Consider the following 26,675-nt stretch of genomic DNA (forward strand, 5'->3'; position numbering starts at 1 on the left):
ACACTTGACATTGTGTAGTTACGCATATGGGAGTGCCTTCATACACAACCTAGTAGAAACCGATCTACAATAACACCAATATTCTAATATTGGCTATGGTGTTTGTGCCCCGACTGTCCGCTATAAAAACAGGTGCACAGACACCATTTCCTCAGAATTTCTTCCTTCAAGACAGCGATCATCATTTTTTAGAAGCCCTCCGCATCAGAACAAGCTGGATCAGCATTCCACACAATGGCGCTGCTCCAGGAATTTCAAGCCAAGCTCCTCAGGCAAATGGATGAGCACAGCTTCGATCCAGAGATATTCAAAGAGCTCCGCATCGCTACAGATTTAGCACTGTATACCATGAAAGTCACTGCGCAGGCCATTGGCAGTTCTGGATCGACGTTTATGGCTGACCCTCACAGAAATGAGTGATAAGGAAAAAGCCACTCTTTTGGATGCTCCAGTGTCTCCATCCGGCCTTTTTGGTGACTCTGTGAATAAGTTTGCTGAGCGTTACATTACGATTCAGCAGCAGTTACATGCTATGAGACACTTTATGCCCAAACGGAGTATATCACAGCCGGTTCGCACTCGCTTTGTTTCGAGCCAGCGTCCGACTAAAAGCCCCACACCTACTGCCTCACCGGCACCTGCGTATCAGCATGTGCAGCAAAAGCACTCCTGATGGGCGCAACCCTTTGAAGCAGAAAGCAGGGCCCGCGCTTCTCTCCGGGTCTGCTCCAAAAAAGGCTCTATTGGAGACACAAAACACTATTCCCCATTTCCCCACTATTGTTTGTCGGTAAAGGAATATTGTCATTCACAATATTCTTCAAAATGTTGTTTCTGTGTCTTGCAATCAAATAAATGAAATTAAAAAATGCAATAAGTGCAAAAAAGAATACAGCCTTTGTTGCAATTTCAGCGGGACAGGTGCAAGGAGGGCGTGGCACATCAACCACTTAGGGCTATCGGCTTTAATTCTAGCCTTAAAGGCTTTCAGTCAGAAATAGCGAGCTGTCATGTCCTGGTTTGCTCAGACAACTTGACAGTTGTGTCATATATAAACAGCCAAGGCGGAATTCAATCACTGCCACGGTTGAGACTGGCATGTCGCCTCCTCCTATGGAGCGAGCATCATCTCTCCCTGAGAGTGACATATGACCCAGGCCGCCTGAATTACGGTGTGGGCCTACTGTCACACTAAGGAGTGAAAATGGGCAAATGGAGACTTCATCCTCAAACTGTACTGAGGATTTGGGAAATATTCGGCAAAGCAGTAATCAATCTGTTTGCCTCAGTGGAGAATGCCCACTGTCCCCTCTGTTATTCAAAGTCCCAAGCCCCGCTGGGAATGGATGTAATGGCACATAAATGGCTGGCAAAATGCAAATATATGTTTCCCCTGGTATGCCTTATTCATTCTGTCATATGTAAAGTCCGAGAGGACAAGGAAACGGTTCTATTAGTTGCGCTGAAATGGCCCAACCAGCCATGGTTTCCGAAAATTATGGAGACGCTGTACAGCTTGCTCACCATGGGAAATACCACTGAGGAGGGATCTCCTCTTTGGTTGGAAGCACAACCTGGCATCCCCAGCCACAGCTGTGGAACCTGCATGTGTGGCTCCTGAACGGGGCACACTACACACACCAGAACGGACGCATTCAGTCATGAACATCATTTTACAAGCTAGAGCACCTTCCATGAGACGCCTCTACGTACTAAAATGGAAGGTGTTCACTGATTGGTGTCTCTTACATGGCAAGGACCCAATAAACTGCCCCATACATGAAATTCTAATATTTCTTCAAGAACGATTAGACACAGGACCCCATCAACATTCAAAGTGTATGTGGCAACTATATCTGCATATCACGCACATGAAGCTGGTGCCTCTATAGGCAAGATTGATTTAATCATAAAGTTCCTTAAAGGAGCAAGATGATTAAACCCACCTCGGCCGGCTATAGTCCCAACTTGGGACTTAACTTTAGTCCTAAATGCCCTCGCAGGGCCCCTCTTCGAGCCTTTGGACTCTGTTGAACTGCGCATGCTCTCTGTTAAGACCGCACTACTACTGGCTCTGGCCTCAGTAAAACAGGTCTGTATTCACTATTAGTCAACAATACATGTCTGGAGTTTGGCCCAACTTTCATGAGCCACTGTCAAACACAGGAAAGGCTATGTACCCAAGGTCCTAACCACATCCTTCAAAGCACATGTGGTTCACCTTCAGGCCTTCTTCCCTCCTCCATTTAATTCAGATGAGGAACAATCATTGCATTGTTATGCACTGTGCGGGCACTACATGCATATCTTGAGCACACTTGCTGTTCAGACTGTCTGATCAGCTCTTTCTATGCTATGGAGGATGCACAAAGGGAATGTCCATCTCCAAGCAAAGGCTCTCTCACTGGGTTGTCGATACAATTACCCTAGCTTATGAGTCGCAGGGTAAGTCTTGCCCAATTGGTCTTAAAGCACACTCAACTAGAGGCATGGCCTCTTCATGGGCATGGACTAATGGTGTGTCCTTTACAAGACATATGTTTTGCAGCAGGATGGTCCTCTCAAAACACATTCGCAAGGACAACCTAGATGTAATGTCTCTTTTTTCACAAGTCCTCTGTTTAGGGGACTTGCTATTTATTAGCCAAATATATATATATATATATATATCAGTGGGAATTTCTTTAAGACTGCAAGGGAAGCTCAGCTTCCCCTATAATGTCAAAAAAATAATGGTCAAATATGTACTATTGTGTAAACAATTTATTGACTAAAAATGCGTTAGAACACGTTCATCTCGAAGACGAGTTCGTTCAGAATCAGCTACATTACATATAGCAGGTCGGCTGACTCGATTTACTTCTCATACATTCCCGTAGCGTCAGTGCATTTCCCTGTTGAAGCCGAGCGTCCATTGACTTCAATGTGGCTGCTCTGAACAGTTTTTTCAGTGCTCCGAAAATAGACGGTCATTGGATAAATGCTGCGATTATGTCCCGCCCACGGACGCTCAGCGTCTCTGGGGGTGAATGAGGAGTGGGCTGGCCCGGACTCCGGGCTTCCGCGTGATGATTGGAGGATCTGTCGAAAGAATGCATCTCCTTTTGATTGACAGCGACTCTGTACTATAAGAAGTCACTGAAGCTATTTCGCGCTCAGACCCATCGCGGATTTCTCAAGTGTAGTCGAAAGACAAACTGCTGCAACCTATTTCTTTATATTTGTTTGGCGAAATTGCTAGTCAATTTGCATAATACATTTCACACAATTATACACCACATTCCTTGTTTCAGTTTTACCAAGTTTAATATATTTTGTTTTAGAGCGTTCGTTCGTTCGTTCGTTCGTTCATTCATTCATACAGTAGGCTAGGCTAGCGTCGTGACGGGTGAAACTGCGCACGATGGCAGACGGTGCTAATATTGTCAACCTGATTTTGGCGAAGCCATTTGAAAGTCTTCCTTACGAGGAAAAAATTAGAATTAAACAGCAGGGCAGATCAACACCTAAGATTGATTTAGTGCAAAAAATAGGGTAAATAAGTTTATAATGTAGGCCGAAAATGAGCTTCCCCTCTTTGAAAGACCAGCAGCCGCCACTGATATATATATATATATATATAGACACACACATATTCCCTTTAAGTATGGGCTCCCCATCATTTGCACAACCACCTGCAGTCAGGCCATTATAATTTACCATAAAGTTGCAAGCACTAAATAAACTCCCTTTCCTACTGGGTTTATATGGAGTTAATTCATACAGTTTGTTATGAGTTCTCTTCTCCTGGCCAACAGGAGGATCACTCGTTGCGGCATACTCATGTTTGTCGCTGTCCCACAAGACTGCTGCGCCATGTATCCACTCTGGGAAATTATGTAGTGTGGTGCAGCGTGATGGGATTCTGTTTCCCATATGCGTAGCTATGCAATGTCAAGTGTACTGAGTCGTAAGGTAATGTCTCGATTACGTATGTTACCTCGGTTCCCTGAGACGAAGGGAACAAGACATTGCGAATGTTAGCTGTACTACAACTCGAGCGATGCGCACCTTGTTCTCAGTCAGAAATTCTGAGGAAATGGTGTCTGTGCACCTGTTTTTATAGCGGACAGTTTCACGCCAAAACAGGCGGGGCTCAAACACCATATCCAATATTAGAATATTGGTGTTATTTTAGAGAGGTTTAAACTAGGTTGTGTACGAAGGCACTCACTTATTTGTAGCTTCGCAATGTCTTATTCTCTTCGAGGTTGTGTACGTAACAGAGACATTTTTAACGAGTTTAAAATGCTGTAGAATGTTCTATTCTAGAAGTGAAAGGAAAATTTCATGACTGTCTAGTTATATTTTGAAAATTGGGTAACAGAACCTATGTTTGTTGCGTTTTTATGTCTTTATGGACACAACCACCTACAGTTATTTCTATCAATAAATAATATTATATTTTTGAGAGTTTTCATTTGGAATATTTTAGACTTTTGGAATAAATGTGTGCTCACTAACATAACTGTTATTTTATAGGCTAAATATGCAACGGTTCTCACATACTTCTCTTTTTTTCTCCTTAGCCAAGCTTTTTTTTAAATGCAATTGCGTGATTTGACCAGAAGAGAGCGCCGTTGTCCACTTTAGTTCAGCTGGTTACAGTAAACTTAACAAGCACACTTTCTGTCCCAACAAGTACACTTTCACCGCAATTTACTGAGAAAAGGTCACGCGAGGGGACACGCGAATAAAACCAAGTGAGAGAGGAATATATTTATTCTTTGTGTTATTTGTAAAATGCTGAAGTCCCTCACACCTGTATGTGGATGTTACTCTGGAAGTTATAATTTAGCAGTGTCATGCTGCCTGTTTTATTCAGTGGTGTGCTGAATTGGGTGCCAAACATTGACAAGACCCACATCATGACCCATGAGCATGTAAGCAGGTTGAGAATGTTCTGAGAATAAAACAAGTAAATGGGTCCAATTTACTGCCAACATTAAGCTTTTAGAATATCTTTCCCGAATATTTTAATTTACTTTTAAACCAAACTCCTGATATAGATTGTTAAATTTAATACTAAATTACCATTGCATTGAGGTATGGTAAAATATAAATTAATAATTGTATTCAGAATTTATTTAGTTTTACTAACACATGATAGAAAGTATAGCAGCAAAATTCTAGTAATCGCAGAATGGTCCCATCAGAATACACATAAGAAAATTCATTGAGTGCATGTCTGGGCTTAAAAGATAAAATTATGCAGACCTTTTTATCTCTCTGTTCCATGTTCTACTTAACGGCTGATGTGGCCCCAGTACCAAAATAATTGCACATGTCTGCTCAATTGAATATGTAAGACTAATACTGTAAATTGGCAAGAAGATTTTCTTGAATACCAGCAAACACACAAAAATCCTTGTATTTTGTGAAGCATTTAAACATGATTTAATCTATTAAATTTTTTTAATTATGATACATCACTTTATACAGAGCACCCCCACTATTTTCAGAAGCACCCTCAGTGATTTTGATCTGGAACCGGGCCTGTAGTGACTGTTCCCTTTGAAAACCCCACTATTCATAACAGGCTTGAATTGTGACTTTAGTATGAAAAAAAAATAAATCATCGTCAAGCACCATGGATGATTCTGCTTCGAGACTTTTGGACTGAGTTGGGCTTTGACGTGATTATTCTCTCGATATAGAGTCAGTTCATTGGTGCTTATGGGCCTCGTTTCAACCATTTCATCATGATGGTGAAGCTGGGCACAGATGGCTCTGCGATGTAGAGTATGGATCTGGATTCCAGCTCCCCCTCTATCTTGATAGAGATAGTCCCCAAGTGCAGAGCTATGGATCGTATTGCCTGAGATCTCAGGGAAACTTTATTTTCATTGAAATGAAAGCTGAGATTAGCAGTCGGGCCACTCTGCCATAAAGCCCCGACTGGTGGATGGCTGCAGTGATGGTTGACTTACTACAACTTTCTCCCATCTCTCGACTGCATCGCTGGAGCTCAGCCACAGTGATCTTTGGGTTCTTCTTTACCTCTCTCACCAAGGCTCTTCTCCCCCGATAGCTCAGTTTGGCCGGACGGCCAGCTCTAGGAAGGGTTGTGGTCGTCCCAAACGTCTTCCATTTAAGGATTATGGAGGCCACTGTGCTCTTATGAACCTTAAGGGCAGCAGAAATTTTTTTGTAACCTTGGCCAGATCTGTGCCTTGCCACAATTCTGTCTCTGAGCTCTTCAGGCAGTTCCTTTGACCTCATGATTCTCATTTGCTCTGACATGCACTGTGAGCTGTAAGGTCTTATATAGACAGGTGTGTGGCTTTCCTAATCAAGTCCAATCAGTATAATCAAACACAGCTTGACTCAATTGAAGGTGTAGAACCATCTCAAGGATGATCAGAAGAAATAGACAGCACCTGAGTTAAATATATGAGTGTCACAGCAAAGGGTCTGAATACTTAGGACCATGTGATATTTCAGTTTTTCTTTTTTAATAAATGTGCAAAAATGTCAACAATTCTGTGTTTTTCTGTCAATATGGGGTGCTGTGTGTACAATAATGAGGAAAAAAAATGAACTTAAATGATTTTAGCAAATGGCTGCAATATAACAAAGAGTGAAAAATTTAAGGGGGTCTGAATACTTTCCGTACCCACTGTACATGTGTGACTAGCATCAGAGTTCTGCTAGCTCGGGTTGCATCTACAAATCTCTCTCTGTTCACTCTTGTTACCCAGTGGGAGAATCACAATCATGGGCCGCAAACTGATTGTCACCAGCTTGACCACAGAGGAGGAACAGCAAGCCACAATAACCACAACAGATCTTTCAGATGAAGACATCACAGAGATATTGGGAGAGAAGTTTGGAATATTGTGCCACCTCCAGTTATTTATTAACATGTTTTGTTCTTTTTTCCCCCCTATATGCAACAATAAATGCAAAGCAACATTTGAATCAATCTGGTGATGAATGTTATTGTATTATTTTTAGTACTATTTATATCAAACCCTTACATTTTTGGTTGATGTTTTTATTACGATCTCTGTTTTGTTTTGTTTACTAAAGAGAAAGTAAAAAAATAAATAAATAAATTAGTTCTCTGTGATCTGTTATTAAATAAAAACTTGGGGATGCAACTTTAAAGGGATAGTTCAACCGCAAATGAAAATTCTCTTATCATTTACTCACCCTCATACCTTCCCAGATGTGTATAACATTCTTCTGCTGAACACAAATATTTTTGAAGAATATTTCAGCTCTGTAGGTTCATACAATGCAAGTGAATGGTGGCCTGAACTTTGAAGGTCCAAAAAGCATAAAATTGTGGGATAAAAATAATCCATACGACTCCAGTGATTAAATCCATATCTTTTGAAGTTATATGATAGGTGTGGGAGAGAAATGGATTGCCTCTAAAAACACCTAATTAACTGCTGATGTTAAGTTAACACCAGCAGTTCTGTAATTGTAATTGCTTATACATATGTTAATAAGGGGCACAAAAGTCACACACTGCAGAATGACTGTTCCATGTTCTGTATTATGTTTAGGTTTTGCTTTTGCTTTGGCAATACTGAACAATTATTTCATGTTAGTAAAACACTTTGAATAGTAAAAACAAGACAGAGAGAGAGCGTGAAAGCAAAAATTCATATTTGGATCATTGGGAAAATGAAAGTAAAAACCATAGTTAATTGGAAAGTTATTGGACCCTAAACATAAAGTATAATCTGGCAGAATATCTCCACACTCTAAGAGATCCAAAACAGAGCAGGATCCTCACCAAATACAGGCTCAGTGATCACAGTCTGGCCTTAGAAAAAGGCAGACACAGACAAACATGGTTTCCAAAGGAACAGTGAGTCTGTGCTCACTGTGACACAAGTGAGGTCGAGATGGAGACACACTTTCTCCTTCACTGTGAGAAATACTTTGACAAACACTCAAACCTCATGCCACAGTTTTCCAGTTCAGCAGAAACAGATCAAAAATAGAAACAGTTACTGGAGGAGGACAATCATACATCAGTTGCAGCAAAATTAATCTCTGAAGTGTATATTCTCAGAAACTAATCTGCCTAAATGTGCTTCAGTCACAGTATTTGCTTATGCTCATTTTATTTTATATTGTATACTGTATATTGTTATTATAGTTTTATTTTATTAATTACCTGGCACCTTATTTTAATTCTATTTTTATTGTTATTTGTTACTTTTTTATGATTATTTTTGTCTTGTCATTATCTATTTTGTGTATTAATGCATTGGCAATATTGTATGTAAACACAATCATGCTAATAAAGTTATTTCAAAATGAAAATTAAATAGAGAGAGAGAGAGAGAGAGAGAGAGAGAGAGAGAGAGAGAGAGAGAGAGAGAGAGAGAGAGAGAGAATAGTGATCAAAAATCATTTTAAAACGTTTCGAAATATTTACACGTCACTGAGCCGTTTGTCCTCACAGACTTGCCGTAGCAGATTGAAACTGGACATGTCAAATGTTGTAAAAAGAGCCAAGGTGAAAATACATGTTTTCATTGCATGTTTTTGCATTAATGTTTTATTTCTCTTGATTCTATTTATTTTTATTTTTTTGATTATGACGTTAACGTTTAGCCTTAGGATAGCTTTTGAGATGCTCATAGTGGTGCAGTGAGCTGAGCTAACCGGAGCTTGTTGACCCAGTGTTTTTGTAATGCCTTGTTTATATTTAACCGCATTTATTTTGACAGAATGTGTTCCAAATATTTTTTCTACAATTATTGCATAATTCTGTTATTTAATTAATCGGATTTTGTTATGCTTGAAATGCTAGCAAGCAGGGCCGTAACCAGGGTTTGAAAATTATGAGGTCCGGGGTGGGGTGTGAAGAATTGTACATTTTTGAAATTCTACACTGTGTGTCTCTAACTCTGTGTTCTACCTGTTTTGTGTGGGGGATGGCCATTGTTAAATAAGACGTTATTGACTGCATCACAATTTGTGAACAGTTTACTATAGGCTAGGTGTGGAGGAGTAATGTATTACTTCTGATTCATTCAACAATACTTATTAATAGGTTTTATATTAATAAGTATTCCTGCATGAATGATAAGTAATATACCAAGAGAATATTAACGACATACTATAAAGCGGCAAATCTGTTGGGCTGTGTTTATACATGTACACAAGTCCAATGTTTTGATACAAACTCGCTTTTTTGTCCTACTGTTCATTCACAATTTAGACATAACTGATTGTTATTACATTAATACCTTGCCAAGACTGACATTTTGGCTAAGTGTATTTGACCGCTCTGAGTGCACTCGCACACTAACACATTAGTTGATGGTCAGTGATAATGACACATTGGATCTAAATCAATTTCATGTCCTTTTCTCTGCTCTTCCTTTCTCAGTTTGTGCTGCCTGTGCCTGGAGCCCTTGGCCTGATGTCTGCCACTGTTTTTGCTGCAAGCAAGGCCAAACAAAATAGCACCACCCTAATGACTGATGAGGTACTTCCTGTGCACTACAGGGATATTTTGTGGTGGTGTGGGATAGAATGAGGCAATCTGCCTGACATTGAGAGTTTTTCAATACCTTATTGTTTTTTAGCTCTCGCTGTATAACACACCTGAGTCTCAGCATAAGTATGCGGAGCCTGAGGTTGGCCATGTTGAGCAGGGTGTGTCATCTCTGAGAAAGACAGCAGAACCTTATATGTCATGGTGTCAGGTATAATCACCCTCTCATGCTGCCAAACTGAAAGTGTGAACTTCAATATAGGAAAATTCATTAAACAGATCTTACATAACTCCGTGCAGATAGACTCAATAAAACTGATATAAATCTGTGTATCTCAGTTTGCTATTTAATTCTCATTATGTTACGTATTGTCTTCTCAACCTTCAGGAAAAGACACAGTTTGCCATTGAGAAAGTACAGGTACGTGTTGTTGTTCATTTTTAGCCATTTCAAGATGTCATTATGCTCACAAGATATGGTTGTGATTAATTATTTCTGAATTCATCAATTATCTCCTGTCCTAATGCAAAAATGTTCTCTTTCAATCATAGTCTTACTACAAGACTGTTGAGCCTGGTGTGAATACCACCCAAAAGATTGTAAGGGGTAAGGACACAAACACACACACACTTACTGAACACTTTAATTGGAACACCTGTATACCTACTTATTCGTGCGACTATCTAATCAGCCAATCGTGTGGCAGCAGTGCAATGCATAAAATCATTCAGATACGGGTCAGGAGCTTCATTTAATGTTTACATCAACCATCAGATTAGCCAAAAAAAATTATCTCAACTGTGGCAAGATTATTGGTGCCAGATGGGCTGGTTTGAGTATTTCTGTAACTGCTGATCTCCTGGGATTTTTAAACACAACAGTCTCTAGAGTTTACTCAGAATAGTGCCAAAAACTGAAAATCATCCAGTGAGTAGCAGTTCTGCAGATGGAAACACCTTGTTGATGAGAGAGTTCAACGGAGAATGGTAACTCCGATAACCACTCACAAAATAGCATCTCAGAATGTGCAACACATCAAACCTTGAGGCATATCGGGTACAACAGCAGAAGACCACATTGGGAACTTTATTTGGGCACGTTATAAAGTGCTCAGTGAGTGTACGGTATCTAAGTGTTTGTGTGGATTTACAAAAGACTAATGTATGCATCTCTTCTTTTCTCAGATATACATGAGTTTTTAAATGACCCTCCATCTGAGTTCTACCCCAGTATGGGTGTTGTAGGCTTCTCTGGAATTCTGGGACTTTATCTTGCGAAAGGTCAAATTCTTTTTATCATTCATTTTGGGTTTGGTTTGGTCAGAAAAAGTATTTTGATCTCTTACATCTGATCAATGTTGTTATGATAAACAGGTGATTTGGTTCTTCTTGTGTTTTTATTTCTCAACAGGCAGCACAGTGAGAAGGCTGATCTTCCCCACTGGGCTAATGGCTCTGAGTGCCTCTGTGTTCTACCCACAGCATGCCGCCTCTGTTGCCAGGGCAAGTTTACAGTTTTTTATAATCAGACGGGCAGAGTCTATTGCTGTTTCTTGGCAGGCCTTCCAATGGAACTAGCAATAAACAACCGTGAGGCAATTAGACTATCACGGATATGAACAAAAGTTGTCTAGAGGAAGTTCAGTCTGTGAATTGTGTTCAGTCAGTGTTCCTTCCTCTTTTCTTCCTGTGTGGCTTCAATTAAGTGTAAAACTATCAAGTAGAGGGATATTTTGAGAATTTTTCCATGGATAAACTCCATGAAAAGTTGATTCAAGTGAATAATAGACTAATCCTTGTCTCACTGGAAAAGCCCAGAAAACAAATTTAAATATACTATAAAAGAGTTTAATATTGTATTGCTTTATACGGTATGGTTTGTTGTTTTATTTAAGATGATTAAACCAGATAATTAATTTTTTTTGTCAACTTATGAGTCATATTGCAGTAACTGTGTGATTTTTAACATGGATGTTTTTGTTTTTATTTAACAGTTCGCAAAAGACTACATACATTCCCGGAGTTCAGAAGGACGAGTTGTGCTGGAGGAGCTGCTGAGAGGAAAGTCATCATCCAAAGGTAAGTGAGGAGAAATCTGGCACCTGGCATATATTCAGTCTATAGACTTTTGGTCCAATTGACTAAAATATTATCACACATTATATGGTGACCTGGAGGATAATTCCAATAATTTAGTCAGTCAGTTGGAAGTGTGACCTGATTATTTTTGTTCATATATTTAGATTTATTAGCACCCCAGAATTTGTGTAATAAACACTTAGCTTTTATGTACCCTATCATTCTTTGTTTACAGGTTCAGAAGGCACAGAAAACAGACAGTCAAAAGTTGAGACAAAGCAGTAAGGAGTCACTGGTCTGAACCTGGATTCTGTTCACTTATAAATGCCCATTGGTATTTGCTACAGCTACTTAATAATAATATTTACTGTATATTTAACATTAGTGACCAACATTAAGTTAATAATATCTTGTTTTTGTATATGTAGTATGTGTAATACATTCATTAAATGCAGGTATATGTAATGTTGTGTACAGTACCCAATTATTTGGACCAACTTTAAAAGACGAGCAACTACCTGACTTCAATCTGAAACTTTAGCCGTTTCGTTTGCCTTATTTTCCAAACAACATTTTGTGACTTTTAGGACATTGGTCTCACATATGGGTCTGATTGCATTCCAGTTTTCAGTACAAGTGCTGGCTTTGTTTTCTCTTGAAATTTTAAACTTATATGTTTTTATAATCAATTTCAAAAATCGCATCGACAAGAGTCCGTCCCATGTTACATTAACACGGCCTAGTGTGGACATTCACAAAGGGGCATTCTGCAAAGTACAGCACACTCCATGACCCCCATGAGTTATAAAACCCATTTCTTCTCATTTATAGTGCACAATAAATGTTACAATAAAAAATTAACTTTTGTAGATTTTTAATACACAAAATTGAAAACAAATAAAAGACTATTGAGAAGCAAGAATAAAAGCAGCAACAACCTTCCTCAATGAGTAATGAATACTTTATCTTAATCTCAAAAAGAGTAAGTGGTTGTTGCCTGTTTATATAATTAATGCCCACAGACTATACAAAAATAATTAAAGTGATTGACCTGACATATGGGTGTGAACTATACAAAGTCTATCTTAAAACACTGGAACTTTGGGCCAGCTCACTCTTCATCAGATATTTTCAGAAGATTCTCCTTATTAATCCTGAAAAGTCGCCACCCCTGCTGCAGTGAGAGATCAGAAGCCCCGCGGTGCATGTAGAATTCTATGGATGCCTTGTTTGACTCTGCCACAATGAAATGCATGCTGCTGCAACGACTCTTCACTGCTGTCTGTAGGAAGAAGCATAAATGTTTAATATTATTTATTTTGTCTATACATTTAATAATGCATAACTCTGGCTGGTAACCTATGCATAGTGCTGCGACAACAACAACTTACATGCAATACAAAACTCTTACATTTCTGTGGTCACTTTTGTGTTTGAAAAGATAAACTTTTTTAAAATTATTGTTGTATTACTTTCTTTTTTTTTTACACATTTAATCATGCAAACTGTAACATGCTACTGATACTGAGTAAAAGTGATATTTACTTACATTACTGAGGGTTTTCAGAATTTTTGACCCAATTCCAAAACCTAAGTGGCATATGAAACTAGTCAATGGAATTCAAGGAATGGCTAGTTTCATAAGGGACACCTTAAAGACACCCCAGGCACATACCTCTGTACTCTTTCATCACATAAAAATCTTCAAGGTAAAGCAGCTTGCCAATCCAAGGGTCATAGGTGTAGTAGTACATGGCAAATCCAATGACAGCATAACCTATAAATAAACACTTGTGTCATACACAATTTCTCTAATTGAATGTTCTTGTGCTGAAATGTTAAAGGTATTTAAAAAAAAATAATCCAGGTTAGAGTGCTATTACACATTTTTGTGGTGACCTTTGTAAGAATCTATGGCACGCCTAATTTACTTTTATTCATCCAAAGTGATGGCATCCACGATCCAGTGGGCAAGCCTCTGTTTGGAGACAGCGTTCCCTTTCCGCTGTCCGCCAAAGCAGACAAAGAGCTGATCAGAGCACCTAAAGCTCTGCGTACGGTCCAAGTAGATGTGCAAAGCACGCACCAGATACAGCTACGACAAGGCTGGGTCTGCCTTCTCCCGGGGCAGCACATAAAGGCTCACCACCTGATCCCTGAAGAGGGTCGTGGGAACCTTGGGCACATAGCTCGGTTGGGGTCTCAGGATTGTGTTAAGAGTCATCCGGACCAAACGCCTGCAGTTCCTCGACCCTCTTAATGGAAGTGAGCGTGGTCAGGAGGGTAGTCTTCAACGAGACTGCCTTCAACTCGACTGACTCGAGGGGCTCGGATGGGGCTCTCTGAAGGCCCAGAAGGTCCAAGGAGAGGTCCCATGAGGGAAAGAGGCATGGCCTAGGAGGGTTCAACATCCTGGCGCCTCTCAGGAACCTGATGATCAAGTTGTGCTTTCCAAGAGACTTACCTTCCACTGCGTTGTGATGTGCCACTATAGCAGCTACTTCAACTTCTCCTGCAGGAAGGAAAGCACTGACCCGACTGCGCATCTATGGGGATCTTCGCCTCGGGAAGAACACCAACTCGCAAACACATGCCACTTCGGGGCATACAGCTGCCTTGTGGAGAGAGCCCTGGCCTGGGTGATTGTGTTTACCATTGCGGCTGGTAGACCACTTAAGTCTTCTACGTCCCATCCAGGGACCAGACATGGAGGTTCCAGATGTCTGGGCGCGGGTGCCAGATGGTGCCCCGCCCCTGAGAGAGGAGGTCCACCCTCAGGTGAATTTCCCAGGGAGGTGCTGTTGCGAGGAGCGTGAGGTCCAAGAACCAAGTCTGGGTGTGCCAGTACGGCGCCACGAGGGTGACTTGTTCCTCGTCCTCCATAAACTTGCACAGAGTCTGTGCAAGTAGGCTCACTGGGGGAACTCGTATTTGTGCAGCCCCCAGGGCCAGCTGTGTACCAGCGCATCTGTCTCAAGGGGGGGCTCCCGTCAGAGAATACCAGAGCGGGCAGTGGGAGGATTCTCAGGAAGCAAACAGGTCTACCTGTGCTTTGCCGAATCAACTACAAATCAGCTGTCACTGCTGCACATGGAGGATTTTTGGATGAGAACTCTTTGAAAGTTTTGAACATTGTTTTTTTTTTTTTTGTATATAGTAATTCTTCACATTATTTATGTCCTGACTATACATTGTGATCAGTTGAATGCCACTTTGGTGAATAAAAGTACCAATTTCATTCCATAAGAGCAAAATTTCTGGCCACCAGTTTAATTATACATGTGAAAACACTTGATATCAGTAATGTAATTACTACTAGATAAAACAATTTGTGAAATTACAGATATCGAGTATTAAAGTTTTTACTAGCTGAAATTCCATTTTTGATATCCAGAATATGTATTTATGCGAGAGGTGACATAATTTTTTACATGAAGAATGAATGTTTTTACTAGTGCAAAAGTAATTACTGAAATCAAGAATTGGCATTGACACTAGAAGTAATTACATTCCTGTTATCAAGAATTGGCTTTCTAACTAGTGAAAATTGTGTTGTTGATTTCAATTATTTATATCCTGTGAATGATTATAAGTCAATTCGGCTTGCCATCCTTAAAGCCCCAAAACGTTATGGTCTTCTTGATGTTTTTACCTTCGAGTTTATGGTGCTCAGCTGGCACCTCCGCGACCATACAGTGGTAAAACGGCTGGTCTCCAAATCCGTCCTCGAGCAGATCTACAGTAAACACAAAACCCACTTGCTGAGCAACTATTGATTAGATTGTACATTTGACGTATAAAATGTACCAAACAATTTACCTTTCTCAGTTAATATAACTTGGTCTTCCATTTCCTCATACTTAGCAAGTTCCTAAACAAAAATGTGGAGTTGAAAAAAAATATGCTTCTGTTGCAAGAGTGAAGAAATTTCTAAACGGGGTGGGCCTGGGATTTGTTTTCATGCAAAGAAAACAACCCACATACTCCAATAATGTCATGAGATTATATTTTAACATCAGTCATCTTTACTTGGTGTTTAATAAAGGTACTTGAGTAAGTACCCCCATAGAGATGCTTTTAATGCATATGTATGTACAGTTCACAAGTCTCGCCGACATACTGTACTTTGGCACCCTAAGCAGTGAATTCAAATATGTGCATTTGGTTTGTCAGGTACTAGTGTTAAACAAATATACCTTAATAAGTCGCAATATGTCAGGCACGTCTTGTGGCTCCGCTTTACGCAAATTAAACTTGGACATTTTCTTCTCTTGCTCTTTTTCCCTTTTCTCAGTCCTCTATATTTGAAGTGAAGCAAAAGGCGTTTATTCATTCACTTCCCAGAATATTACCCCCTACTGTCAGTCTTGGATTCTCCTGTCTGGGAATCGCATGCAGCAGCTGACCCGGCTGTCTTCACACGGCTTTAGTAAATGTCTTTTGTTTATCAACTCGGGCATGTCTTCGCCGGTGCGGGAGGGGTTTAGTTATCGTTCTAACAGGTTTCTTCAGTTTCTGACCAATAGCGTTTGTCGAAATAGAGTACGTCATGACGCACTGTTATTATTTGGTCATACCGGAGGCCTGTACCATAAAGCCGGTTTCGGTGGCTATCCAGGTACGTTTTAGGTTAGTTTGCCTCAACCCCGGGTTTTTAGGTACAAATGAAAGTTGGTCAGCTTTTAGCGGTGTCCATCTCCATAGTAACTTATGCTTCACGGCCAGGGGCGGGTCTACGTGGTGCCCCCCCCCGAAATTCGATTGGCCACCCCAGGTGCCCCCCCATAAGATGTCTTGTGATTGGTTCATTTTACGGCCAATCAATTTATAGACTCTACTGAAGTTCGTGATTCAAAGAAGTTTTTTTTATTTTTAATTTTTATTAAATATACATAACAATTTTTTCAAATAACTACTGTTATCCTTCAACAACACAAACAAACAAGGTACATCAACAAATCTCTGAATATAACCTCAATTGTTCAGCCATAGGTTGAGCATAGCTAGTACAAAGAACAGAAAACACACTATGAACAAACCAATAATTAAATAGAAAAAATAAATAAATAAATAAAATGAAAAAATAAATAAAAAGGGACTTTTTTAATTAATTTAAACGTATCTAAAAGAGAAATCAGTTTAAGGGCTTTCTGATTTTTAACAAATTTTAAAGATTTGCACAAGAGTTTAACATCATTCATGCAGTGATTAAAGTTGGGTTTAGATTTAAACCATCTGCATTTATGAATGAAAAACTTTCCAAAACATAACAAGAAATTAATAACAAAATCACAATCTTTGTTTTCCAGACAAACACCAAACCTAATTAACTTCCACGTGAGAGGTGGGAGTTCAACCCTCCTAGGCCTTATTTGTTTCACAAAAAACACAATTATTCACATCAAAATTAAATTTCAATCTTAAAAATTCCTTAGCAGGATAAATCTCATTTAAAATTTTGAAGTTCACCTCCTTAGCTTTAGGAGGGAGAGGAAAAGACAAATAATTTTTCCTAATTTTTTTTATTTCAACCTTATCAAAATCTTTAAACATGTATTCCCGTCTAATTGGGTTTGGGTAATAAGCCTGTAAAAAAAAAAAATTCTAATGACTCTCTACATTTTTTTATCACATAAATCATAACCTTCTATGGAGTGCTGTCTCAGTACTGGGGAGATTTTGGAGTACAACATGTCTTCTTTAACCATTAATCTTAAAGGAATTGGTATAGCTCTAATCATTCTATTAAAAATATTAACAGTACACTGTACTTGGAATTTCTCACAAAACTCTCTATACAGTAACACATTTCCATTATCATCCAAGAAATGGGCAATAGCCCAAATCCCTTTAGATATCCATTCCTCAAGATATACAGATCTTCTGCCAAACTTTATATATCTACTATTCCAAACTGGAGTGTTGTGAGGAGTGAAGTTATGTTTGAACAATAGTTTCCAATAGAGCAGCACTTGCTGATGGAAGGCTGAAAGTTTAACTGGTAACGAGGTGCTCTCAAAGTCACAACATAACAGAAAGTGTATTCCCCCAGTTTGTTAAAGATATCATTGGGGACAATAAACCAAAAGGAGTGGCTATTTTGAATGAAGGATTTTAACCATTTCAATTTCAAAACTCCATTCATAATGTCGATAGCATTCACCCCACAGTCTTCATATTTTTTAATCATGTCCTCCTTTCTAATATACTGACACTTATTTCTCCAAATAAATTTAAAATTCACCTTATTTATTAATTTAATCATTCGTGTCGCTATGGGCAAGGAGAAGGCTGGATAGATGAGTCTGGACAAACTATCCATTTTAGATGAAAGGACCCTTCCAAAAAGTGTAAGATCCCTCTGCAGCCATCTATTCAATATGGACTTACATTTATCTATGTTATTCAACACATTTTTATTCTCCATAACATCTTTATCTTTAGAAATAATAATCCCCAAACTTCCCTTTTAATTTGTATATTAGATAATGACTGCAAAGGAAACTCATGCAGTGTTAACATTACACATTTGTTTAGGTTTAAATGTAACCCCGAAGCTTTAGAAAACTGGTTAATCGAATGTAAAGCTAATGGAATTTGATATTCATTCTTTAGAAACAATGTTGTATCGTCAGCAAACTGGCTTATAAGTATATGTCTATCCAACACTGAAAGACCTTCAATACCATTATTTTAAATCAATATAGATAATAACTCTGCAACCTTTATAAATAATAATGGTGAGCTTGCCAGTCACCACCGAAACAGAAGAGCTGTTTTAGTTGAGGTCTGCCTTCTTTCTTTTTCGACTGTTTTCCTCTCTTTCTGCTACTGTTTTTATTGTTTCTAAACTAAAGACTGTTCTTTAATATATTAGCAGAGCACAATGTAATGGTTCCATATTTTATTTTTAAACTGTGGTGTTTTCATTTGAACCGTTACAGTGCTAAAACTTTAACTCTGTGTTACTCAGCTTTTTTGTAAATTAATCTGAAAGAAATGTTGAATGAAACACTTTGATGTTTTGGCCAAACCATTTGAATTATAACAGTGGGGGGAATTTTTTTTATTTTTAATTATTATTATTTGAAAGAGATTGTGAATAATACTACTGTATATTGTAATGGCCAAACTAATTAAAATTAAATAGTTGACATCGTTTCTGCTTCTGGGTTTTTAAAATTGCTCATTATTAAAATTGCTTTTATTTTATAAACTTGTTAGTTTTATGAAAACACTAAAAATAATAAACACTGGCTCTCAAATTTAACTTAATGGATATATACAGGGATGACAAAAAAACTAAATTAATCAAAAATGTGCTTTATTACTACATTTGTTTACAAGTAACTTCATTCAAGTTTAAAAAAATAATAAAATCAATAGGATGTACGTAATATAGTGTAGAATTTAGCTTTTTTTTTTTTTTTTGGTCACTGGCGGCCACCCCGTTTGGAGGCAGTGCCCCAGCATGGCCCCCCCCACTGAAAATGCTCTAGACACGCCCCTGTTCACGGCTGACCTGCTCCATAGCATGTTTCGTTCTGGAATACAGATCGCTTAAAGATGCTGACCCAATCAGCTCTGAGTAAAATGACATCTATCAAGTCACTCCCCCGTGTCTCCTAAAGCACCCTTTACAAATACAATCTGAGAAATCCACAAAATTGACTCTTCGTGATATATATAATTTTTTTGAGGATCTAAATGTAGATTTTCAGTAGATACAGTGTTGTATTTTATTTAAAATGTAATTGCTTTTAATTTACCCTCTTTAGCCATAGCACAAAAAATGCAACAAAAAAAAAAATCGTTTTTAAAATATTAAAAGCTCGAGATTGCTATGGAAAGGGGTGAATGCCACCCAACCCCTTCTTTCTTTCATGGACTCGAGATGAATATACAGTTTTTTACTTGAAGTTTTTTTTTTAAATGAAAAGAACAAATACATCTTAATATTGCATACCAACTTTTTTGCATACAGTATTCTAATTGCTCACTTTTCAATTCATCAGTAGTAGCCTTTGTATGCTTTTTATTTTGCATTGTTTTTTTTACTAAAGACAATGTACAAATTGTACATCAAAAAATTTATTATTTTGAATAACTATATCAAATAACCATTCACACCATATTCTATAAATAACATGTGCAATTCAGTCATTTATGTGTTATATTTTATTTAAAATAAAGTGGAAAGAAAGTTAAGGCATCATCTCCTTTTTAAAAAATATAAAATGAGATAGGACATCATACCTATTTCAACTAATTTTGTTCAAAAATCAAGAATCTGAAGGAAAAAATCTATCTAAATTAATGTATAAAATTAAGCAAATTCCATTCACATTCCAGAATTTTATTATTAATTATATATCGTTTCTCTCCATCTTTGAAATTGTGGGGGTTCTGGTTTAAGCCAGTTTTTAGTAATCTATTTCAAAGCTGCTATTCTGATTACCCTAAATATATTTTGTTCAGTTTTCTTAAGGACAATGGCATTTTACCCTTAATCAGGATTTTTATCTTCCAAGCATTTTCCATCAAAACACCTGATTAAATTATATGGAATGTTTATTATATGATTTTTCTTCCCAGTCTTGCTGATTAATTGTTATTTTTAATTCATCCTCCACCTACATATAATTCTATTCAGAGTGCCCTGTATATCTCTTGCAAGTGCACTCTTTAAAATTCCTAAAATTTTTATTTGATTAGTTGTATTGTATCAATGATATAATTTATTAATGGATGCATTTCATTTATATTTCGTTTACTTCTGTTAATAAATGTCTTCGTACCTATAAATAATACATAAAATTTTGAAGCTCTTTGCTATAGGGTTGAAAAGGTATATACATTCCTTTATCAGTGAACAGTTTTTCAGACCTCTATCTGCCCAAAACTTAAATGTATTATCTAATCTATTTGGCATGAAATCAGGATCTTTAGCAATTTCTTGTAAATTAAATTAAATCTTAATTTTACTATTTTTCTTTTTTTTTCTAACCAACTTCTAAAATTACTATTAATAAAAAATATGATCTATTGGTTTAAATGATTTGCTTTGTTTGGGTATGAACAGGGATATACTAATAGGTTCCCCCATTTCCATCTTCCTCCATTTCACTTTAGATTCTTCGTTCATCCAAATTAATATAGGTTGAATTCTGGCAGCTTTATAATAATTTATTACATTTGGTAATTGTAGTCCTCCGAACCTTTTTGACAACTTAATAATTTTAAGACTTTTTAAGGTTTACTGTTATACCATATATGTTATACAAAGTAGCTTATTCAATTGCCTAAAAACACTTGTTTGATAACTGGTCAATTTTGAAAAAGGAAAATACATTTAGGGAGAATATTCATATTTATACTCTCTATTCGTTTTGTAATCAATAGCAGCCTATATTTATTTGTAATAGTTTTGATGGATATATAAAGTTTTCAAATCAAATAAATACAAAAGCTTTTAAAATGAATAAGCCTGTGTGTTCTTGTTATGGGCCTATGAATTCACTTACGCATTGATATGCCAGCAGTTTATCAGCAATTTTATCACATTAAGAATTTGTTTGCAGGGTCTCTTGAGCTCTCGTAGCAGCCGCGCTTTCTTCTTGTTGTGTAAATGTCTGTAATTGCTTCATAATTTTACGGTTACCCTTATACGGTGTACATCATGTTTTAAGTTTTCAAGATTTCTCTTAAGCAGTGCAAATGCATTTTATTTATTTTATATGTTTTATCATTTTTTTCTTGTGCACAGTTTAAATGAATTTAAATTATTATTTTCATTATCATCCACTTTAAGCAGCGAGTTCTCTCACAGGATTGACTGTGCGTTTGTCACTCATTCATGTGCAGGAGCGCGTAATCTAATCTTAATGTCAGAATCAAAGCCTGAGTTAACAGAGAAAGTTGGTGAGCTGCATCATGGTACCAATTAAACCTAATTGGACTGGTTTGAATTTGTCAACATGAAACCCCGAGTTGGTTCTGCAACCTTCATGGTAAAGGCCTCTGCTGTCCTCGGATCAGTGTTGACTCGAGAGCTGAGGGGTATTCTAGAAAGCAGGTTAAGTGATTTACCCGGGGTAAATTTACTCTGAATTAGCGGATAACCTCAGTTTTCTTTTCCAAAATCTGAGGGAACTTTCAGGGTATGTTAGTAGCCAGCAACTTAATCTCTGAGAACATAACCTGCTCCGGAGAAGGTTATGTCAGTTAGTTTATTTCAGGTAGATGTGAGTCGTTTCAGAGGATGTCTGCGCATGCGTGCCCTTTTAATAGCGGTACGGTGTGCGTGAAAGTTCAAATTACGCACAATATTATATACCTTTAAAGCAATATTACGGTAAACTGCAATCTTTACTTTACCTCACAAATCTTTTTTACTCCGGCATTTCCGGTTTCACACCGCAGATTTGCATTCAAAAGTGAACAAACTGTGTACGTTGTGGCTTTAACTTTTAATGGGAAGGTTTTAATATTGTAATGTTTTTAACGCAGAGCACATTGGAAAGTCCCCCACACTCTTCACTGTGAAGACAGGGCTTTATGTATTTATATTTAGCCCTTCTAATAAGTTATATTTATTCCATACATTTCATACAACAAAATAATTATAGCACCCACATTCTATTCTCAATGAGTATAATGTTATTTATAAAATTACATTCCATAGCATCAATATGTAGGTGTTACGTCCCGAGGGACGTATGTTATTATATCATTGTGATGGTAATATTTAAATGTGGTTTGATGTGTGTTGGGTCTCCCTGTGCTTTCCTTGTTGTCACTTTCGCTGTCTAAGCAGGATAATGAGACCCATGTTGTTCATCAACCATTGACTCAGCCCATGGAAAGTACAAGAGGCCCACAACTCTCTTCACCTTGGAGAGCGAATCACAGAGAATATTTTCTCCTGCAAGAGCTTTACATTTGTTTTGTTAATGTGAGTAGTGTAACAATCTTGTCTTTTGCGGTGGTGTACTGCTTATACTCATGTTGAAATGTGCAATTTCTACAGGTTTTATTAAACCAGCTTTACTTTTTGTAATCCGATTAAGTTTTTAATGTTGTGGGATTCTTTAGTAGGGAAGTGATGCCATTTACTTTTGAAAGATTCTGCTTTCTCCTATATATAAGATTGGGATTTAAGGAAGTGATTTTGTGTTTTTCTTTTCGAATAGGTAAGTTATTTTCTAAACCCTCTAGGAAGAATGTCTTTTGTTTGTAATTTTATCTGTTTATCCCACTGAATAAACTGAATTTTCTCTCTCTCCTCCAATCTGTTTTTTTTTTTCCTATCGTCAAATAAATGCATGCGGTACCAACCTTGGCCACCAGGTGCCACTATCAGTAAACATGTAATCTTATACTTTTAATGCTTTCTCTGTTGTTATATAGTTGAATAATACATCTATTATTTATTTAAGGGTTTGCAAACTTTAAGAAAAATCAGATTACATATATTTGAAATGGCATTCGTTGTCGTGTAACAACTGAAGGTATTTTTTATTTATTTTTTAATTGCTCAGTGTTAAATGGTGGAAGCGAATGAATGTATTGAGGAAAACGGGAAATATGTATGGAGGCCCAAACCTTCATAAATAATTAATGAATAAATGTAATAATAAAAAAATAAATAAAGGAATAAATGTCTTGATAAAACAAATATAATTCGTTTTTAATAAAATGTTTTCCTGAATTTATTATTGTATGACTTTATTCCTTTATTATTTTCTATATTTATTTTTAACTTTATTTTTATTCTTTTTAACTTTTACTTATTTATTCATTTATTTTGCATAATTTTATTTATGTTTTAAATAATTTTTTATATTTATTTATTTCCACATATATTTATTTCCATATTTATATATTCTCATATAAATTTATTTATTTATACATGTATTTATTTTTACTTTTCTGTGTGCAACATTTAAATGAGGGAGGCGGTCCTTGCGGAGCTCCAGTGCATCATTGGATGCATCAGAGCTCTAGTACTTATCGGGAGCAGATGGACGTCCCACCTTAGCACCCGCTGACTCGCACAGATTTTGAATATGCAGGGAAAAGTTTTGTAGAGAGTTCAACAATCCAGGATGTGCTACGACATTCATACCAGCATACAGCTCTCCTAAAACATCAATAAGCACCACTACTGTAAATGAAACCGTTATTTGATGCGTGGTCCTTCGCAAGTGTCGCAACTCTCTAGATATATGTGAAGAGTCAGCTATAGTTTTTTTATTTTATTTTTTATTGCAGATGTATGCATAAACGATCAGGGAAATGAAGCATGGTTGTAACTTTTACAATGAACAATCATAACAACAGAAAACAATATTATGGATTTGCAGACATCAAAATATGAAGTTATATACGCAGAAAAACAAAGAAAAGGACAATGTTAAATCATATAATTTATGAAACTTGCTCATTTTGTGGTTCAGCTCCCCATTTATTTTGTGATTGTAGTATAACCAATAAATCTTGGATTGACTTAAGCTTATGTTTTTAGCCCCACAAATAGCTATAGTTTACACGCAATATGGCTATGACCTAACGTCACATCAAAACAAGTCAAGAGTAATCGAGCACACGCGTCAGTCTACAATAAGCCAATGGTAAGCAGGACCCGCCCACATCATTATCATACAAGAGACAGAAATGTAAGAATAAATACAAAAATAAATAAATGTGGGAATATTTAAATATAGAAATAAATACATGTGGGAATAAATAAATATAAAAATAAATGAATGCATAAATAAATAATAAAAAAACCAAAAACAAATGAAAGAATAAAAATGTTTTAAAGAAAAAAAAATAAAAAGAGAAAATAATAAATAAAAAGAGAAAATAATAAATAAAGGAAAAAAAGTCATACAAAAATACATTCAGGAATAACTTTCTTTAAAAGCTAATTATATTTGTTTTATCAAGACATTTATTCCTTTATTTATTTTCTTATTATTACATTTATTTATTTATATATTTATTTATTATTTTTGCATGTTTTGTCCTCCATAAATATGGGGAAATGATTATTATGTCTGTCCTTTTGAAGTGTTAGGGTACATCTAATAATAGGGTAACATAATGTTACCTTGAAGAAAATTCCCCCTCAATACGATAAGATGTCCAAATTCATGTCAAATGTTGGTTTTATTATCGGTCTTCAGTGCTTTTGTCACTTATTTACTACTTTGAAATCGTCCAAAACACAACAGCCGTTAAAAGTTTAACCTTTTTTTTTTTTTTGAGGAATTGTGCGCTTTCATAACAGTTATCACGGTGTTATAGCCTCATCTACCAGAGCCCTTGTACTAAGTAAGCCAACAAGCTAGCATAACATTGAATACGGTCGGGACGGTCCCATACAGACTATTGGCGGTACACTGGCGAGGAGACAGAGGCCGTTTTTTAATGGTTGTCTATAGAGGAGATGCCTCAGTGTGCTGAATAAATTTGTGTTAGAAAACAGCTCGCCGCCTTTCCGATAATCTTCAACATGTTTTACTCTAAACAACCCTTTTCGAATGAACAATATGTGAAGTTTACTACTATAAAATGCTGTTTTATATGAGAAGACTGTGACAAATTTGCGATAGGTCTATGTGCGTTTACGGCTCTCCCCATTCATTTGTATGGCATCCGCAAACGATGACTACAGTCGTAACAAGACGCTAGTGTCCGTTACCAGAACCATTCTACATATGAGAAACAATAGGCCGTTTTTTTAAGTATGTCTATGAAGTAGATGCTTCAGTGTGCTGAATAAACTGCTTTTGTGAGAAAAAGATAACCGTTTAATAAATTGATCGCCAGTTAACTAATAATAAAAATATTTTATACTAAACAATAATTTTAAATTAACTATGTGTGGAGTTTTCTACGATTAAATTGCTGTTTTATATAAGCGAAGACACGGACAACTTTGCGACAAGTAGGTGTCAGTTTACGACTCTCCCCTTTAATTTGTATGGTATCCGCAAACGGCGACTTACTATCGTAACACCCACTATTGACCCTTACGCTCTCGCCGATGTTTGTGCCGCGGAGGTTGTGAATCGCTTAAATCAAATAATCTCTGTCGTTAACGTCCCAGTAGAGGTCGTAATGAATTGTATGTTAAATCAAAAATGCAAGATGCAATTAAGGAAGTGGAAAAATGGACAAATAAATGGGGATTTAGATTATCAGTGTCTAAAACACAAGTCATATGTTTTTCAAAAAAGCATAAGATCACACCTGTATCCTTAAAATTGTACACTCAGCCTCTTGAGCAAGTGAAAGTTATTAGATTTCTTGGGATATGGTTTGATGAAAAGTTGACATGGAAGATTCATTTGGAAAAAATGGTTAATAAATGTAAAAAGATTGTTAATATCCTACGATGTCTATCAGGACAAGCATGGGGAGCAAGCAGGGCATCATTACAAAATATATATTGGGCACTAATGAGGTCTGTCTTTGATTATGGGTGTATAGTATATATGTCATCAGCAGAGTCTAATGTCAAAGCATTGGATGTCATGCAAGCTCAGGCTCTAAGGATATGTAGTGGATCTTTTAAAACATCCCCAGTGTCTTCTATGCAAGTGGAAATGGGTGAGATGCCTTTGAGGATCAGAAGGATACAACTGATGTTGGCATACTGGGTTAATGTGAGGGGACAAGTTGATAGCCACCCAGCTAAAGCTATCTTAAAAGACTGCTGGGAACACAGTAAGTCCAATTACAGAAGTTTTGGGTGGATTGGTGATGTGAAAGCTGAGAATATAGGGTTACATAAGTTACAGTACTGTTCAACGGTTTCAGTCCCTCCTATTCCTCCATGGTTTTTCTCTATACCAGATGTAGATTTAGGCATTCATAAGGAAATCAAAAATAAATCAAAGGAAGTAGCAGTGAAGGATATTGTTAATTGTTATCTGGATATGCATTTTTCTGAATATACATTTATATTTACAGATGGTTCCAAGGATCCAAAGACAGGACATGCTGGGTCAGCAGTATATATTCCAAAGAATGGGGTAATATGTCAGGAAAGAATAACAGATGATTTATCAGTATACAC

General features: G+C 37.0%; 2 protein-coding genes and 1 pseudogene across 2 annotated transcripts; 2 read left to right on the forward strand and 1 right to left on the reverse strand.

Moving 5' to 3' along the window:
* Positions 1-234: 234 nt before the first annotated feature.
* LOC127634134 (uncharacterized) lies at positions 235-6,972 on the forward strand (annotated as a pseudogene).
* Positions 6,973-8,392: 1,420 nt separating this feature from the next.
* Positions 8,393-12,424, forward strand: apoob (apolipoprotein O, b). Its single transcript, XM_052113934.1, has 9 exons — positions 8,393-8,521; positions 9,401-9,499; positions 9,600-9,719; positions 9,897-9,929; positions 10,061-10,115; positions 10,694-10,789; positions 10,920-11,011; positions 11,503-11,587; positions 11,823-12,424. Exons 1-9 carry the CDS (start codon positions 8,495-8,497, stop codon positions 11,870-11,872), a joined length of 657 nt encoding a protein of 218 aa, XP_051969894.1. The 5' UTR covers positions 8,393-8,494; the 3' UTR covers positions 11,873-12,424.
* A 176-nt stretch (positions 12,425-12,600) lies between these two features.
* Positions 12,601-16,001, reverse strand: sat1b (spermidine/spermine N1-acetyltransferase 1b). The gene is made up of 6 exons (XM_052113935.1): positions 15,784-16,001; positions 15,407-15,458; positions 15,240-15,323; positions 13,263-13,364; positions 13,137-13,177; positions 12,601-12,869 (listed from the first exon to the last, which is right to left on the reverse strand). The coding sequence occupies exons 1-6, from the start codon at positions 15,847-15,849 to the stop codon at positions 12,699-12,701; spliced, it is 516 nt and encodes a 171-aa protein (XP_051969895.1). The 5' UTR covers positions 15,850-16,001; the 3' UTR covers positions 12,601-12,698.
* Between the last annotated feature and the right edge of the window lie 10,674 nt (positions 16,002-26,675).

Source organism: Xyrauchen texanus, chromosome 41, assembly GCF_025860055.1.
Source record: "Xyrauchen texanus isolate HMW12.3.18 chromosome 41, RBS_HiC_50CHRs, whole genome shotgun sequence".
NCBI classification, from domain to species: Eukaryota; Metazoa; Chordata; class Actinopteri; order Cypriniformes; family Catostomidae; genus Xyrauchen; species Xyrauchen texanus.